Source organism: Bombus impatiens, unplaced genomic scaffold (genome assembly GCF_000188095.3).
Source record: "Bombus impatiens unplaced genomic scaffold, BIMP_2.2 scf_4016, whole genome shotgun sequence".
NCBI classification, from domain to species: domain Eukaryota; kingdom Metazoa; phylum Arthropoda; class Insecta; order Hymenoptera; family Apidae; genus Bombus; species Bombus impatiens.
Genome location: NT_180435.1, coordinates 520,584 through 531,997, shown reverse-complemented (window position 1 = coordinate 531,997; position 11,414 = coordinate 520,584). Strand labels below are relative to the sequence as shown.

At 45.5% G+C, this 11,414-nt stretch overlaps 1 protein-coding gene across 14 annotated transcripts in view; it reads right to left on the bottom strand.

Moving 5' to 3' along the window:
- Positions 1 to 1,382: 1,382 nt before the first annotated feature.
- Positions 1,383 to 11,414, bottom strand: part of LOC100746676 (C2 domain-containing protein 2) — a 10,636-nt gene continuing 604 nt past the window's right edge. The window contains exons 2-20 of one of the 14 annotated variants that reach the window (XM_024372198.2): positions 11,084 to 11,411; positions 10,251 to 10,463; positions 8,797 to 9,988; positions 8,233 to 8,328; positions 7,970 to 8,149; positions 7,675 to 7,884; positions 7,355 to 7,605; positions 7,005 to 7,194; positions 6,680 to 6,872; positions 5,869 to 5,963; positions 5,726 to 5,749; positions 5,352 to 5,396; positions 5,085 to 5,151; positions 4,784 to 4,951; positions 4,261 to 4,405; positions 4,069 to 4,176; positions 3,632 to 3,784; positions 3,448 to 3,480; positions 1,383 to 2,682 (exon numbers count right to left, since the gene is read on the bottom strand). In XM_024372198.2, coding sequence (XP_024227966.1) covers positions 3,453 to 3,480; positions 3,632 to 3,784; positions 4,069 to 4,176; positions 4,261 to 4,405; positions 4,784 to 4,951; positions 5,085 to 5,151; positions 5,352 to 5,396; positions 5,726 to 5,749; positions 5,869 to 5,963; positions 6,680 to 6,872; positions 7,005 to 7,194; positions 7,355 to 7,605; positions 7,675 to 7,884; positions 7,970 to 8,149; positions 8,233 to 8,328; positions 8,797 to 9,462 — 2,619 coding nt within the window. In that variant the 5' untranslated portion in view covers positions 9,463 to 9,988; positions 10,251 to 10,463; positions 11,084 to 11,411 and the 3' untranslated portion in view covers positions 1,383 to 2,682; positions 3,448 to 3,452. The remainder of the gene's footprint in view (positions 2,683 to 3,447; positions 3,481 to 3,631; positions 3,785 to 4,068; positions 4,177 to 4,260; positions 4,406 to 4,783; positions 4,952 to 5,084; positions 5,152 to 5,351; positions 5,397 to 5,725; positions 5,750 to 5,868; positions 5,964 to 6,679; positions 6,873 to 7,004; positions 7,195 to 7,354; positions 7,606 to 7,674; positions 7,885 to 7,969; positions 8,150 to 8,232; positions 8,329 to 8,796; positions 9,989 to 10,250; positions 10,464 to 11,083; positions 11,412 to 11,414) is intronic. The other 13 variants (XM_012393769.3, XM_024372197.2, XM_033324580.1 and 10 more) reach the window with 13 other exon arrangements.

Sequence of the window (11,414 nt, the reverse complement as noted above, 5' to 3'; positions counted from 1 at the left end):
GCGGGAGGCGGAGCGGGCAGGGGTAGATGGTGGTAGCTAGGGCGACGATCGCTGATTTCGTGCGTCGCGTCGTTCCTTTTTCTCAGTCCGTTTGTCCTAGTTCTCCTTCCAAACTAGTGACGTCACTGACGTCATTGAGAAGGCCGTCGACAACGCGTCCTAATTCCGAGCTTGCGATTGAATAAACCTGGTCGCAGCTTGTCTCTATCCTTCGAACTTGGCATCCTCGCGCGCGCGTTCGTATGTACGCAATTGTAACCTGCGTACACACGCCATACGTTGGGCCATTGTTTCGTACGCGAAATTAGAGACACGCGCATCCACAGGAACGACGATGTTCGTCCGTTTCTCGGATCTTTTAATCGCCAGATAGGGAGACTTCGGTGAAAGCCGACGATGGTCGAAGAGTGCGCAAAAATGAATCAATCGGAACCGGGACAATCGAATATTCGCCGCGCTTCGCACCACCCCATTCAGCCTGCGATCTAGTCGCGCGGCGAGAAACGTACGGCCGGGTCGTTGCGCTTCGTCGATGACGTTGGATATTACGTCACGTCGTCATGACTACCGTCGTCCCGTTGTCGATCTGCCGCTCTAGCGAACTCCACGAAAATTGGGGCTTCGACCTCGAATTAGGTCGGCGTTGTTCCACTTTGAGTCGCGCCTCGCACCTCCGCTCCCACCGAATCTAGACGAAACGACCGGTGACCGCAGAGTATCTCGCGTCAATCCCCCTTTTCATCCATGAACTCCGACTTTTCGCTTATCGAGAGCCATCTTTCTCGCACACCGATCTGCAAAATCGGCAACGTCGTTCGACGTTCGTCGATCGCTGCCACGCGACCTACGCGATTGATTTCAAATGAAATATCGTGGTTCACGGTCGAACGGCAACGAGACTACGCATAAAGATACTTTTCACGACGACTAGATGACATATTTCCGATTCTTCGGGTTTCGATCGCGTTATTGGTACGTTACGTTTCGTCTCGATGTTTCACGAACGACGAAACGACGTCGGAAGAAAACGCAACGTACCGATAACGCGATCGAAACATATTTTTGTCTGCTGCTCTGTTACCGTATCGTGTACCTTTGTTTCACTTTTAAACATTTTTTAAAGAATTTGGCAATTACAAAATGTACAAAAGACATTGAAAATGTGACCGAACAGGTTCCTTCCATTTTTACCTACTTTACCTTGAGACATTTCTTTTCAGACACTGAAATAGATGGAACGATTAACATCTACCTGCTTATATCTTCCCCCGCGATCTTTTCTTGTAATAATGATATTTAGAAGATAATATCGTTAGGCGTTTCGAAATGGCGGAATTCTGGGGAAGGGAAAGAAAGACGGAGCCAATAAAGGCACAGTGGCGTAGAATCATAATGTAACCATATTATTTCTTTCAACGTAACACAGTATTATTATCATTATCATCATTGTTACAACAGTTGTTTGAATATGCCCGGCGTAGTGGTGTAGACCATCGTAGACCGTTATTTTCTATTCTTAGGTATGGTAGTAACAATCGTAACAACGACATCGGTAACAACAACAACAATAATAATAATAAGAATAATAATAGCAATAGTAATGATAATTGTCATAATCGTAATCATCAATTATATTAATTATGATTATAGTAATATTTATCAGCCGGTAATACGTATCATTCAAAGATTACGATGCTTTCTTTACGCACGATACATAGGCACAAGTGTGCGCGTTGAAGCGTTTAAGTTTGATTCATCGATCGGATTTCTGATACAACGATCGAAAATATTGTCAAAAGTAGTACTTTCACGGGATAAAGATACAATATTTCAAAGATAACGACGAACTTTCGTATCTAGAGGCACTATCGTTCACGTGTTTCGTTTCTCGTCGATGTCATTTTCTCAAATTCTATCAGATACATCGTATATCCCCAAAGGTTCTCCCTTTGTTCTTAAAACAACGAGCGAGAGAAACGAACGAAAGAAAAAGGCAAAATGGGTACAATATAATCGCTTAAGGCTTAAGATTACGAATCGATAGAAAATCGGACGTTCCTTTAAGTGTAAAAAGTTTCGTGAAAATTCGAAAGTTTGTAAGGAAACTATAGTATAGATGGTAACGGATAAATATCTCACGATTCGTCGCGAACGTTGTTTCTTTCAGCCGTTCGAGACGTATCGCTCGCTCTTCGCCACTATCCGAACCGAACAACGTTTTGCTTCTAGAAGAAAGTTACACGCGATCGTGTTCGGTCTCTTCGCTTGATCTGTTTCGTTTCGTTCGCTTCGTTTTCACCTTCGTATTTACGTTTACGTTCACGTTCGCGTTCGTATTTCGTTTTGTAGATATTGAAAAGCGTAATATTAACAGTAGCGGGTAACAGAGAACGGTGCTACGGCGTTCAAAAGCGCTTCGTGCTTGGAAACCAATCGTAACGCTTATCGTAGGTAGCTGGCAGCCTTTCCTCACGCGAGGTTGCCTACAATATCGTGTACGATGCAATAGCGTGATTCGCTTCGCAAATGTGCCACTACGTACGAAGCGATTTGAACGACAATTTCTCTCAGGACAAACGACTCGGTTCTCGAACATGGCCGCAAGTAGATCGTCCAAGATTTCATCAGCAGAGCCGACTGATCGATCTGCGCTCGGGCCGTTGCACGTTCTTTATGCACGTTCTAAAAGAAATTGACAAATTTTACTAAATGTACGTGACTGTATCGACGTAACACATTCGAGATCGACGATCTAGATCATTCGCGGAGTTTTTACGCTATCCGCGAGAAATTTTAAAGTGAAAAAAACTGCGCAGAATGCGCGTAATATTGCGAAAAATATCTTGTCAAAATTCATCGATCTCCAATGTATTAATTTAGTAAGTATCGATCGTTAGCGTAAATATTAGATGCGGGTAATGGAAGATCTGTCCGTCCGCCGTAACTGACGAGATGGAAAGAAGCGAAAACGATAAATATTCGAATTAAATCTCGACAGTTACTGGGATGCGACGATTGCTGTAATAAAATATAAAAATCTCCGTAATACATCTGTCGTTGAATGACAATTTGATCGCTTATTAAGAGCAGACGATCGATAAATCCTTATACGGATTTGAAAATTGGAAAACTTTTGCATAAACTTGAACGTATTGTATCTCGACCCACGCTAGGGTTAAAAATATCAACGAAGCATTGCCTTCTATTATACGAAAATCTCAAACGGACGATTAGTATTTGCAAAAGCGGTACGAGACGTATGCATGTCCATGGTGGTCGCAAGACGCTGCCAATAAGTAATAAAATCACATGGAAGTGCAAGGAATCAACGTTCGTTGCAACTGTTACAGAAAGAGCAGAAAATTCGTCGTTCATGCGCAACTACTTGTTACAATACCAGAGTTTTAATACCAACAAGTTTTTCTCTGTCAAATTTGAGCAACTTACCCGTCTTATTCACTGAGTACCGGTAGCAGAGACCTTACGCGACAATTAGATTAAAAAAAAGATAGGATTAGCTCGTGATTCCGCGAAAGTTTTTTTCTTAAACTATACGTACAGTAACATATTTTCCATCGATTTTGAAACGATTCAATAAGAAATCGTTGGATAACGAGGTTCGTCTACTTACAGTTCGATGCTCTGAATGGTAGACGTGGGACACGTGATATCCACTTTAACGTGACAATGCTTGTGACACTTCATTTGACAGTCTCTACACTCGTAACCCTGCTTGCCCAATCTTCGCGCAAGCGTTCGCTTACACACCTCGCATACGGTTCCACTGAAATGAAACGACTCCACGTCTGACTCCACGCTAATTTCATTTCTAATGCGATTTTTTCGCAATTGGATACAATATGACACGCCTCTCGGATGTTAAGTAATTTTCAAATATATCGCTGACACACAGCGAAACGATAGGATAAATAAACGCTGTTAAATAATATTATTACTACGAAGATTCTTTGAAATATCGCTCTCGGAGTACAAAGTGGAAGATCTAGCTGGTTAAAAGCCTTTACGCAACGACATATACGTAATACGGTGTGTTCCGCGTTAGCTTACCCAGCCATATGTTTCGCTATGAAAGTGTGATCGTTGAATATGTGAAGCTTCGTGCCTTTCTTTCGCCATTTGCTCTTTTGTGCGAGCGACAATGGTACTAGGTAATGCCTGAAAATAACAAAAACGGACGTGGAATATGATTCGTTCGGCATACGAAAATATAAACGGTAAAACGAACGTCGTGTTGCTTACTTTTTAATACCATTCTCGAGGGTCTCGAGAACTAAAGTGGAAGCCTCGTTAACGTAAGTTCTGGTCGACGCTCCGCTTATACCGGATGCTTCGCTCAGACTCGATCTCCTCGAATGCTCTTCCCTCCCTGGTATCGATAAACGAACTATAAAATTCAAGCGAAACAATCGTTTGCAACTCACGTTACGTTAGTCGCGTGTCAGCGTTATTGGCACGGGAAATGTCTTTTATTGGCAGTGGCGTTAGCGTTGTAACGTTGGCGTGCGTGTATCTCATACTTTTGTCGGCTGATCGCTTTACGAAGCTCCGTAAAATGCGCGCTCTACTGCTGTTGCTCGTTGCATCATCGGTATCGGGATGATCGTACTTACCAACGTTGCGTGCCACGCACGGGATTCGTGTGCAAAACAAACAAGTAGAATTTTATACTAAAGACTCGGTCTACTAGAGGGAAGAGGCGCTAAGTCTGTTCTAAATCAGGAATCGTTTCACGGGCGTAATGTATACTCGTGAGCAAACATACCCGAGCCAGGATCACGCGCTCTGTCCGCAGATATAGACCTGGAGTGTTGATCCTCGTGGTTTGCATCGCCTTCCGGTCCGACCGATCTGCTTCTCGTCTTTGATCGACTCAATCGTTTCTTTATCGTTCCAAAGAAATCTCGCCTTTTTCTTCTCGTTCTACCCCTTTCTACGACACGAGGAGGCATAATTTAAACCAACTATAGCGTTTCAGGTGAAAGCTGGAAACGTCTTGATACTTATGAATGGAAGAGTACGCAGCGAGCGGAAACGATAAAAAAAGAAAAGAAAGGAGGGGATACCTTCGGAATTGGAAGAATTCGGCGTGCTTTCTGGTCCCGAGGTCACGCTCGTATCTTTCGGTCCATGCTGAAACGAATGAAAACAAAAGGTTTATAAACAGACGGTTAAGGTCGCGGTTGTTTCACAAGCATCGTTATAGACTTTTTACAAGGTTTCTTTTCGAATCGACTGTAACGTAATTAGCGAAAACGTGAGAACGCGAAAATTAGAACGGCGCTGCGTTAAGAATAGGACAGAAACGATCTCGTGACAACAAGAATAATTACCTCCGGAGAGATTTCCTGCCAGTTTCCACTTTCCGTCAGGGCGACCTGTGGAATTAGTAAACACACGCCACTCAACTGACGATAATTAGCGTTCTCGTAAAACACAAGGCTGCCTGATTTCCAATTGGTTCATAGATGCAAGAAGGACGTAAATTGGAGACAGGCCGTGAAAAGTTAAACGGGAAATGGGATCGTTCGAATGAAAGGAATATTATAAATACCGTGGCTTTCGATGCTGGAACGGGAATCCGGAGAATGGACGTAAGATAAGGAGGATCTAAAAAAATGCTGATAAAATACGTGCGCGGATTTACAACCATGATCACGCCGGTGACGACGAGGGTGAGGGGACACGACGTCAAGCAATGGCTTACCTTAACCACCTGCCGCTCTGGCTGCTGCAAAAGAGAAGACACAACAAAAAAAAAATAGACCATAGTCGATAGGTGTTAGTAGATGGAGTAAAATTTGCATAGGTCTCGTAATTGCATTCAACGTGCAGATTCATTGAGCGTACCCTTTGCTGGCTGTGCACGATCAGAGTTCCTTTGTTCCCGTTGCTTTGTCCAGTTCTGTAAGGCGAATCCACCACGTTGCCATTGGTCAGATAGTCTGCAAATTACATTTGGTCGCTCAAAATATCTAATCGGTTGGAAGGAAGAACGGAAGGAGGTTTACGACTTTCTACGTCCATCATTCCACCAAGCATTCGTCATTTCGTTTACCAGATAAGTTTTCGCGTGCCTGGCAACGCGACCGCGATTATGCAAGCATATTGCATACACTGTCATCGTGATTTGCCAGGTTCGCTTCACTGGTAGTCGAAATAACTTCGAAGAATCGTCGATCGTAAGAAACTCGGGCCGAGAAGTGAGCGTACAATCGTTTCGTATCGTGCTAGAGGAACGTTAAAGCGAACGTTAAGTAACGGAGTTGACAGAAGAAGGGAGACAGCTAGAGAATTCTATACGTGTACATACGAGTAAACATAGGTCATGCGAATTATTACATGGCAGTGGAAAGTACAATCCGGTGCTAGAGATGCAGGCACGCGCACGAGAGGGAGAGTTCGTGTCGCTGCTAGTGCGAACAACCAATAAATACGATCTATTCTATAGTTGTAGAAGAAAAAAAAAAAACAGGATCTACGTTGCGTTAAAGTACACAGTGAAATGTAACATCGTTTCGGCGAGATCATATGTGGCGAGAGTTGCGATCAACTGTTTGAGTACGATTTTTAAAGGGCAGTGACATCACTAATCATCGCTATGTTTTCACACTTGTGAACACGAACGCAATGCCTTTCAGATAAAGTAATTGGTAATTACCCCCTTCGGATTGAACGGTAGAGTCGTACAAGATAAGTGTGCTGTTACCATTGTTGTAATTTAGACTATTGTCGCTGATGAGATTTGTCGGGGTGTAGGTACGAGGAGTCGGTGACACCGGCTTTATCGTCTCCTTCACCTTGTAAGGTTTGCTCCCAATTTGAGGCACCTCCGCGCCCTCGATGAATAGAAACTGAGAAAAGAGAGGACAGAGAGCGAAAGAGAGAGGATAGAAAAGGAAAGAAAACAATGAAATGGCATAGCAAATAAAGAAATTTCGTTAAATTACACCGCGTATGGGCGTTCGCGTCGCTCTTTTACTTACCTCTACGGTCAGAGTGCCGGTGATATCTTCCTCTTCGTACGGTCGATTTTGAAGAGGTATGATCTGTCTCTGACTCGGATTTGCGAGCAGCTCGTCGATACCGACGATACCCAAACCTAAGAATCGTTGGGATTTATTTACGCGATCGTAGACCTCCAGCAGTACTTCCGACGTATTACGATTGACGTCGCTGCAAATTACGAGCGATCGTGAGATTCAAGCAGGTAAAAGGGTATATTTTGGCTGTTGTTTCGTCAGAAACGAAGAAACGAAGAGAAATCGGTCGATTTCGATGACGACGAATCCGCATCGAACCGACGCGCCGCGATCTTTCGTTTCGAATTACTTACAATAGAAACGCTTCGTCCCACAATGGGTTTCGAGCATCCTTCTTGACGGACGTTTGATTTTTCTGCGGTGGTTCGTCCAATTCAACGACGCAATACGGTTCTGAAGCACCCTGCTCGCCTCCTAATTCCGTTGCTTTCACCACCTTGACGAGCAGCCTTCTGTCACTGGCAATATATTGATTTTGTGTCGGTGTTGGACTTTGAGTTTGAAGTCGTTGTCTGGAGGCTCGAAGCGAATCGCTCGACGTCGTCTAGACGAATTAATTATTCGTTATGTGGAAAAGGGACCGAGTGTCCGAGTCGTTTAAAAATAAATTTACCACGTTGTCGTAATGCATAGGCATCGAAAAGCTGTGTTGCGTGGTCGCCGGTTCCCTCCATAACCGTGGACAGCTCGGATATTGGAACAAATTCAGATGAACATTGGTCCCCCTTAACGCGCCTATTACGATTTCCGTTACGACTTCCTGCAATTGGCTCTCGTCCAGATCTTTCTTTATCGTGCCTACTTGGGCCAGCGAGACTTTCACCTAACGTAAAGGCGAAGGTACAAGGATAACGAGAGATATCACGAAGCCACTGGTTGGAAAAATAACGTAAAAATATGATACAAACGTCCGGCCAGCCGTCGCATTTCAAGTCTAGCAGAAGCTTCTCGGTGATGCAGATGACGTTTAATCGCGCACGGAAACGATTTACGTTTACGCGATAGTGGCTGACTTCGAGCTTATCAGCTTTCCGGCGAGACGCTTTCAACTGTAACGCTGGAGTTGCTTCGCAATCGCACGTGATCGTCTGAAACGAAATAAACGAGATGACCATACTTGAAACGATCCTTGACACAGAAAATACGTGACGAAAGAATATTTCATACGTACCACGTCATCCTTGGAGTCGCACTCGCAAAAGATGTTAGAGAGATTCGGTGGATGTGTTTCGGGTAAAACTCGAACGAACTCGACTCCGACTCCGTGCTACGAGTAACGAGAAAACACGAGTGAAAACGCATTTTTCCGTAACGATCGAACAATTCAAAGAGGCTTTGTTTTTCATTGTTTAATTTCAAATAGATTCTATTCGGTGTTATCGCGGAGTTGGTTCGTAGAAAATGAGCGGGCCAACGATAAGCGCGCGTAACTCGACGAGCCTGAAGCACGATTTCTAGGGCCTCGTCGGTAAAATTGTCCGACAGCATATCGCGAATGGGTTAAGCCGGTGTTTTTGTTGCTCAAGAACACCTACGCGGAAGATCCTTCTTCAAACCTTCTCCGATTCGATATTTCTCCGGTCGCTGTCTCTCGACACGGTGAAAGATATTCATGAGACAGGACCGCGAGCATTCCTAGCGAAGCAGATCTTTTTTCGATATGGAGAAAATCATATCGTTACGATAGAACGGTAATGCCGATGAGAGCATTGAGCGGACGAGAATATCGGCTCACCTCGTCGACCGAGTTGCTGGTAAAATCATTGAGAGACGCGACCCAAGCAGCCAGGAGTTGGTCCAAAATCGCTGGATCTGAGTAGAGCCAAACGATGATCTCGTTGACCCAGCGTACGGCATCCGGGTCGGCCCCAGTGGCGGTCGGCAAATTCAAACTTTTGCTACTTCTTGCGGGGCTGATGACGGAAGGATGAGGGGCAGCTGCGTGCGATCCGGAACCGGCGCTGCCGCCACCACCTGCCCCGGCCCCCAAGGATACCGAACCCGATGAAACGATTTTTTGCTTGCCAAGCGAAAGTAACTTGCCTCCACTACCGCCGCCACCACCTCCACCACCGGCAGTACCACCACCACCACCAGCACCACCAGCACCAGCACCACCACTGACACCGACGCTATCACCGTGAACGATATGGCCGTCCTTGGCGGTAACTATTGCCCCAGAACCGAGCTCGTTTAAAACGAATCGATTGTAAACGTATTTGCCGACACACAGTACCACTAATCCGAACAACATCCAGCCAAATATCAGCATCGATAACGTATCCATGGTCGTATCACCAGCTGAGTCGAAACTGCATATCAGATCGTCCACCCGCTCGGCCAAGTCGGCCATATTGCCCCATCGTTCGGCCAACCAAGTCCAATTGGATTCCAAAAACATTCTTTTCTATTTTCACCCGCTAGCGAACAGCGCCCCACTACTACCGTATTACAAGTTATTAATAGATCTTGCGTATACCCTGGGCCCCCAGGACTACGGCACTGTCTCCGTCTTGATTTTGCCCAACGACCGCCTCTCAGCAGTTTTCCTTTCCCTGGGTCACATCGATGTCGATCATCGACTCCTTCGCCCGCAACGCTCTTTACCACGATCTCGCGACGCTCCCCTTTTTCCCGCGTTTTTAACTTGATCTTCTTGCTGCCGATCCGTCGAGACTCGTGCTTTAACAGCTTTCAGTGATTCGTGCTCTAGCCGACGCGGTCGTGGTCAGAGATCGACGATTCTTCTTCTCTCCGATTAGCTCCGAGTCTTTAAAATTCCATCTCGACACCTGCACGGTCTTATTGTCACCATTAACGGCGTGATCACTGCGACGAGCGTGACCACTGTGATCGTGATAGCAATCGTAATTGTTCCCACTTTGCCAAGCCGTAAGCACGTTCGATTTCATTGCCGCCTCCACACGCTGAAACAACAATGATCAATCGGTCAATGGACGTACGCCGGACCGTAACTCTATACATATTCGTTTCGTTAGAGCATCGTGTACGATTGTTTATCGATCAGACATTGCGACTAATCTCAAATCGATACGAGCAATTATGTACACGAGATTCCAAAATTGATAACATACACGGACAAAACATCGTGGATACCGAGAATGAGATAAGATTATAATTCTGTATTTACGTGTTACGTGTACGGGCAATGGTACAGTTTTCCCTTACCAGTGTTTCGTCATCGAATGCGTCATCTCTCGCGATTCGCGGATCGCGTCATCTCCTATTCGCGTTGTAGTGGAGCTTCGTCGCAGACCTCGTCGAGCGTCCGAGACAGACACGGTGAACGCGTTGCTCGATCAATGATCGACCACTGGCCCGTGGATCTAGTGACACGCGTGATCTCTGCTCGCTACCTCGTTCGCTTGAACTCGTTTCGATCTGTCAATGTTCGAACGCAAATAATTTTCAAACGCGAAACGAATATTTGATCGATATTTTCCTAGTCAACGTGATTCGCGCTGATCTAAGAAGCGTCGTCGCAAGCATCGACTTTTTCGGATAAATGAAATAAATAAATTCAATTATTTTCGAGCTCGCGAGAATTAAAGAATCTATCTGTGCATTGTTCGCGTTCGATGTAATTACAAGAAAACCCCTGGTTCGATGCACGAGAGAACGTGTACGATATTCGCGTGACACACGCGATATATAAACCTATTCGTATTTCAGCGCGTCAGACGTAGTACACACGTGAAATTACGCATACCGATCCTCTAACTTTGAATCTCACGAAACTTATTTTCTATCGAGAACGACGAACGTAAAACGAAACGAGCGAACCAGATTACGAACTGGTGTGCTAATTTGCCACGGTTCCACGACTTTCCATCGATCCGAGTGGTCAAGACAACCGGCACGTTGTCTACGGCTACGGAACGTTTCGATGGTGTCTCGTAACGCAATCGATTCGTCCTCTCGCGATGCTTCAGCTTCGATCTCTTTTCGCTTTCGACGATCACGCGTTACTATGCACTGACGGATCGACCAAGACTACACACCGTAGTACTCCAGCTAATTGTTGTTTCGCCTAAGACTCCGACACGCGGTAGTTTGCTCTGCACGGTGCTCTATAATCGTACATGGATCACCGCTCCTCCGATTACTCGTACCGTGATTACCGTGACTGTACAGTGTATATTCGATCGTTGGAACGTGTATCTTTCATTTGTTTGCCGGTGATTTTGCCACGGTTGCCTGCGCCCACGTCTCGTCGTCTCCAAAAGTCTCACTGTGACGCGTGTCTCTCCCTTTCCGCTCCTCTATCGCCGCAACGCGTGGTCGTCCGTGGTCCGCAAGGCGCAAGCGCGTTTACTTTGCCGCATCTACCTT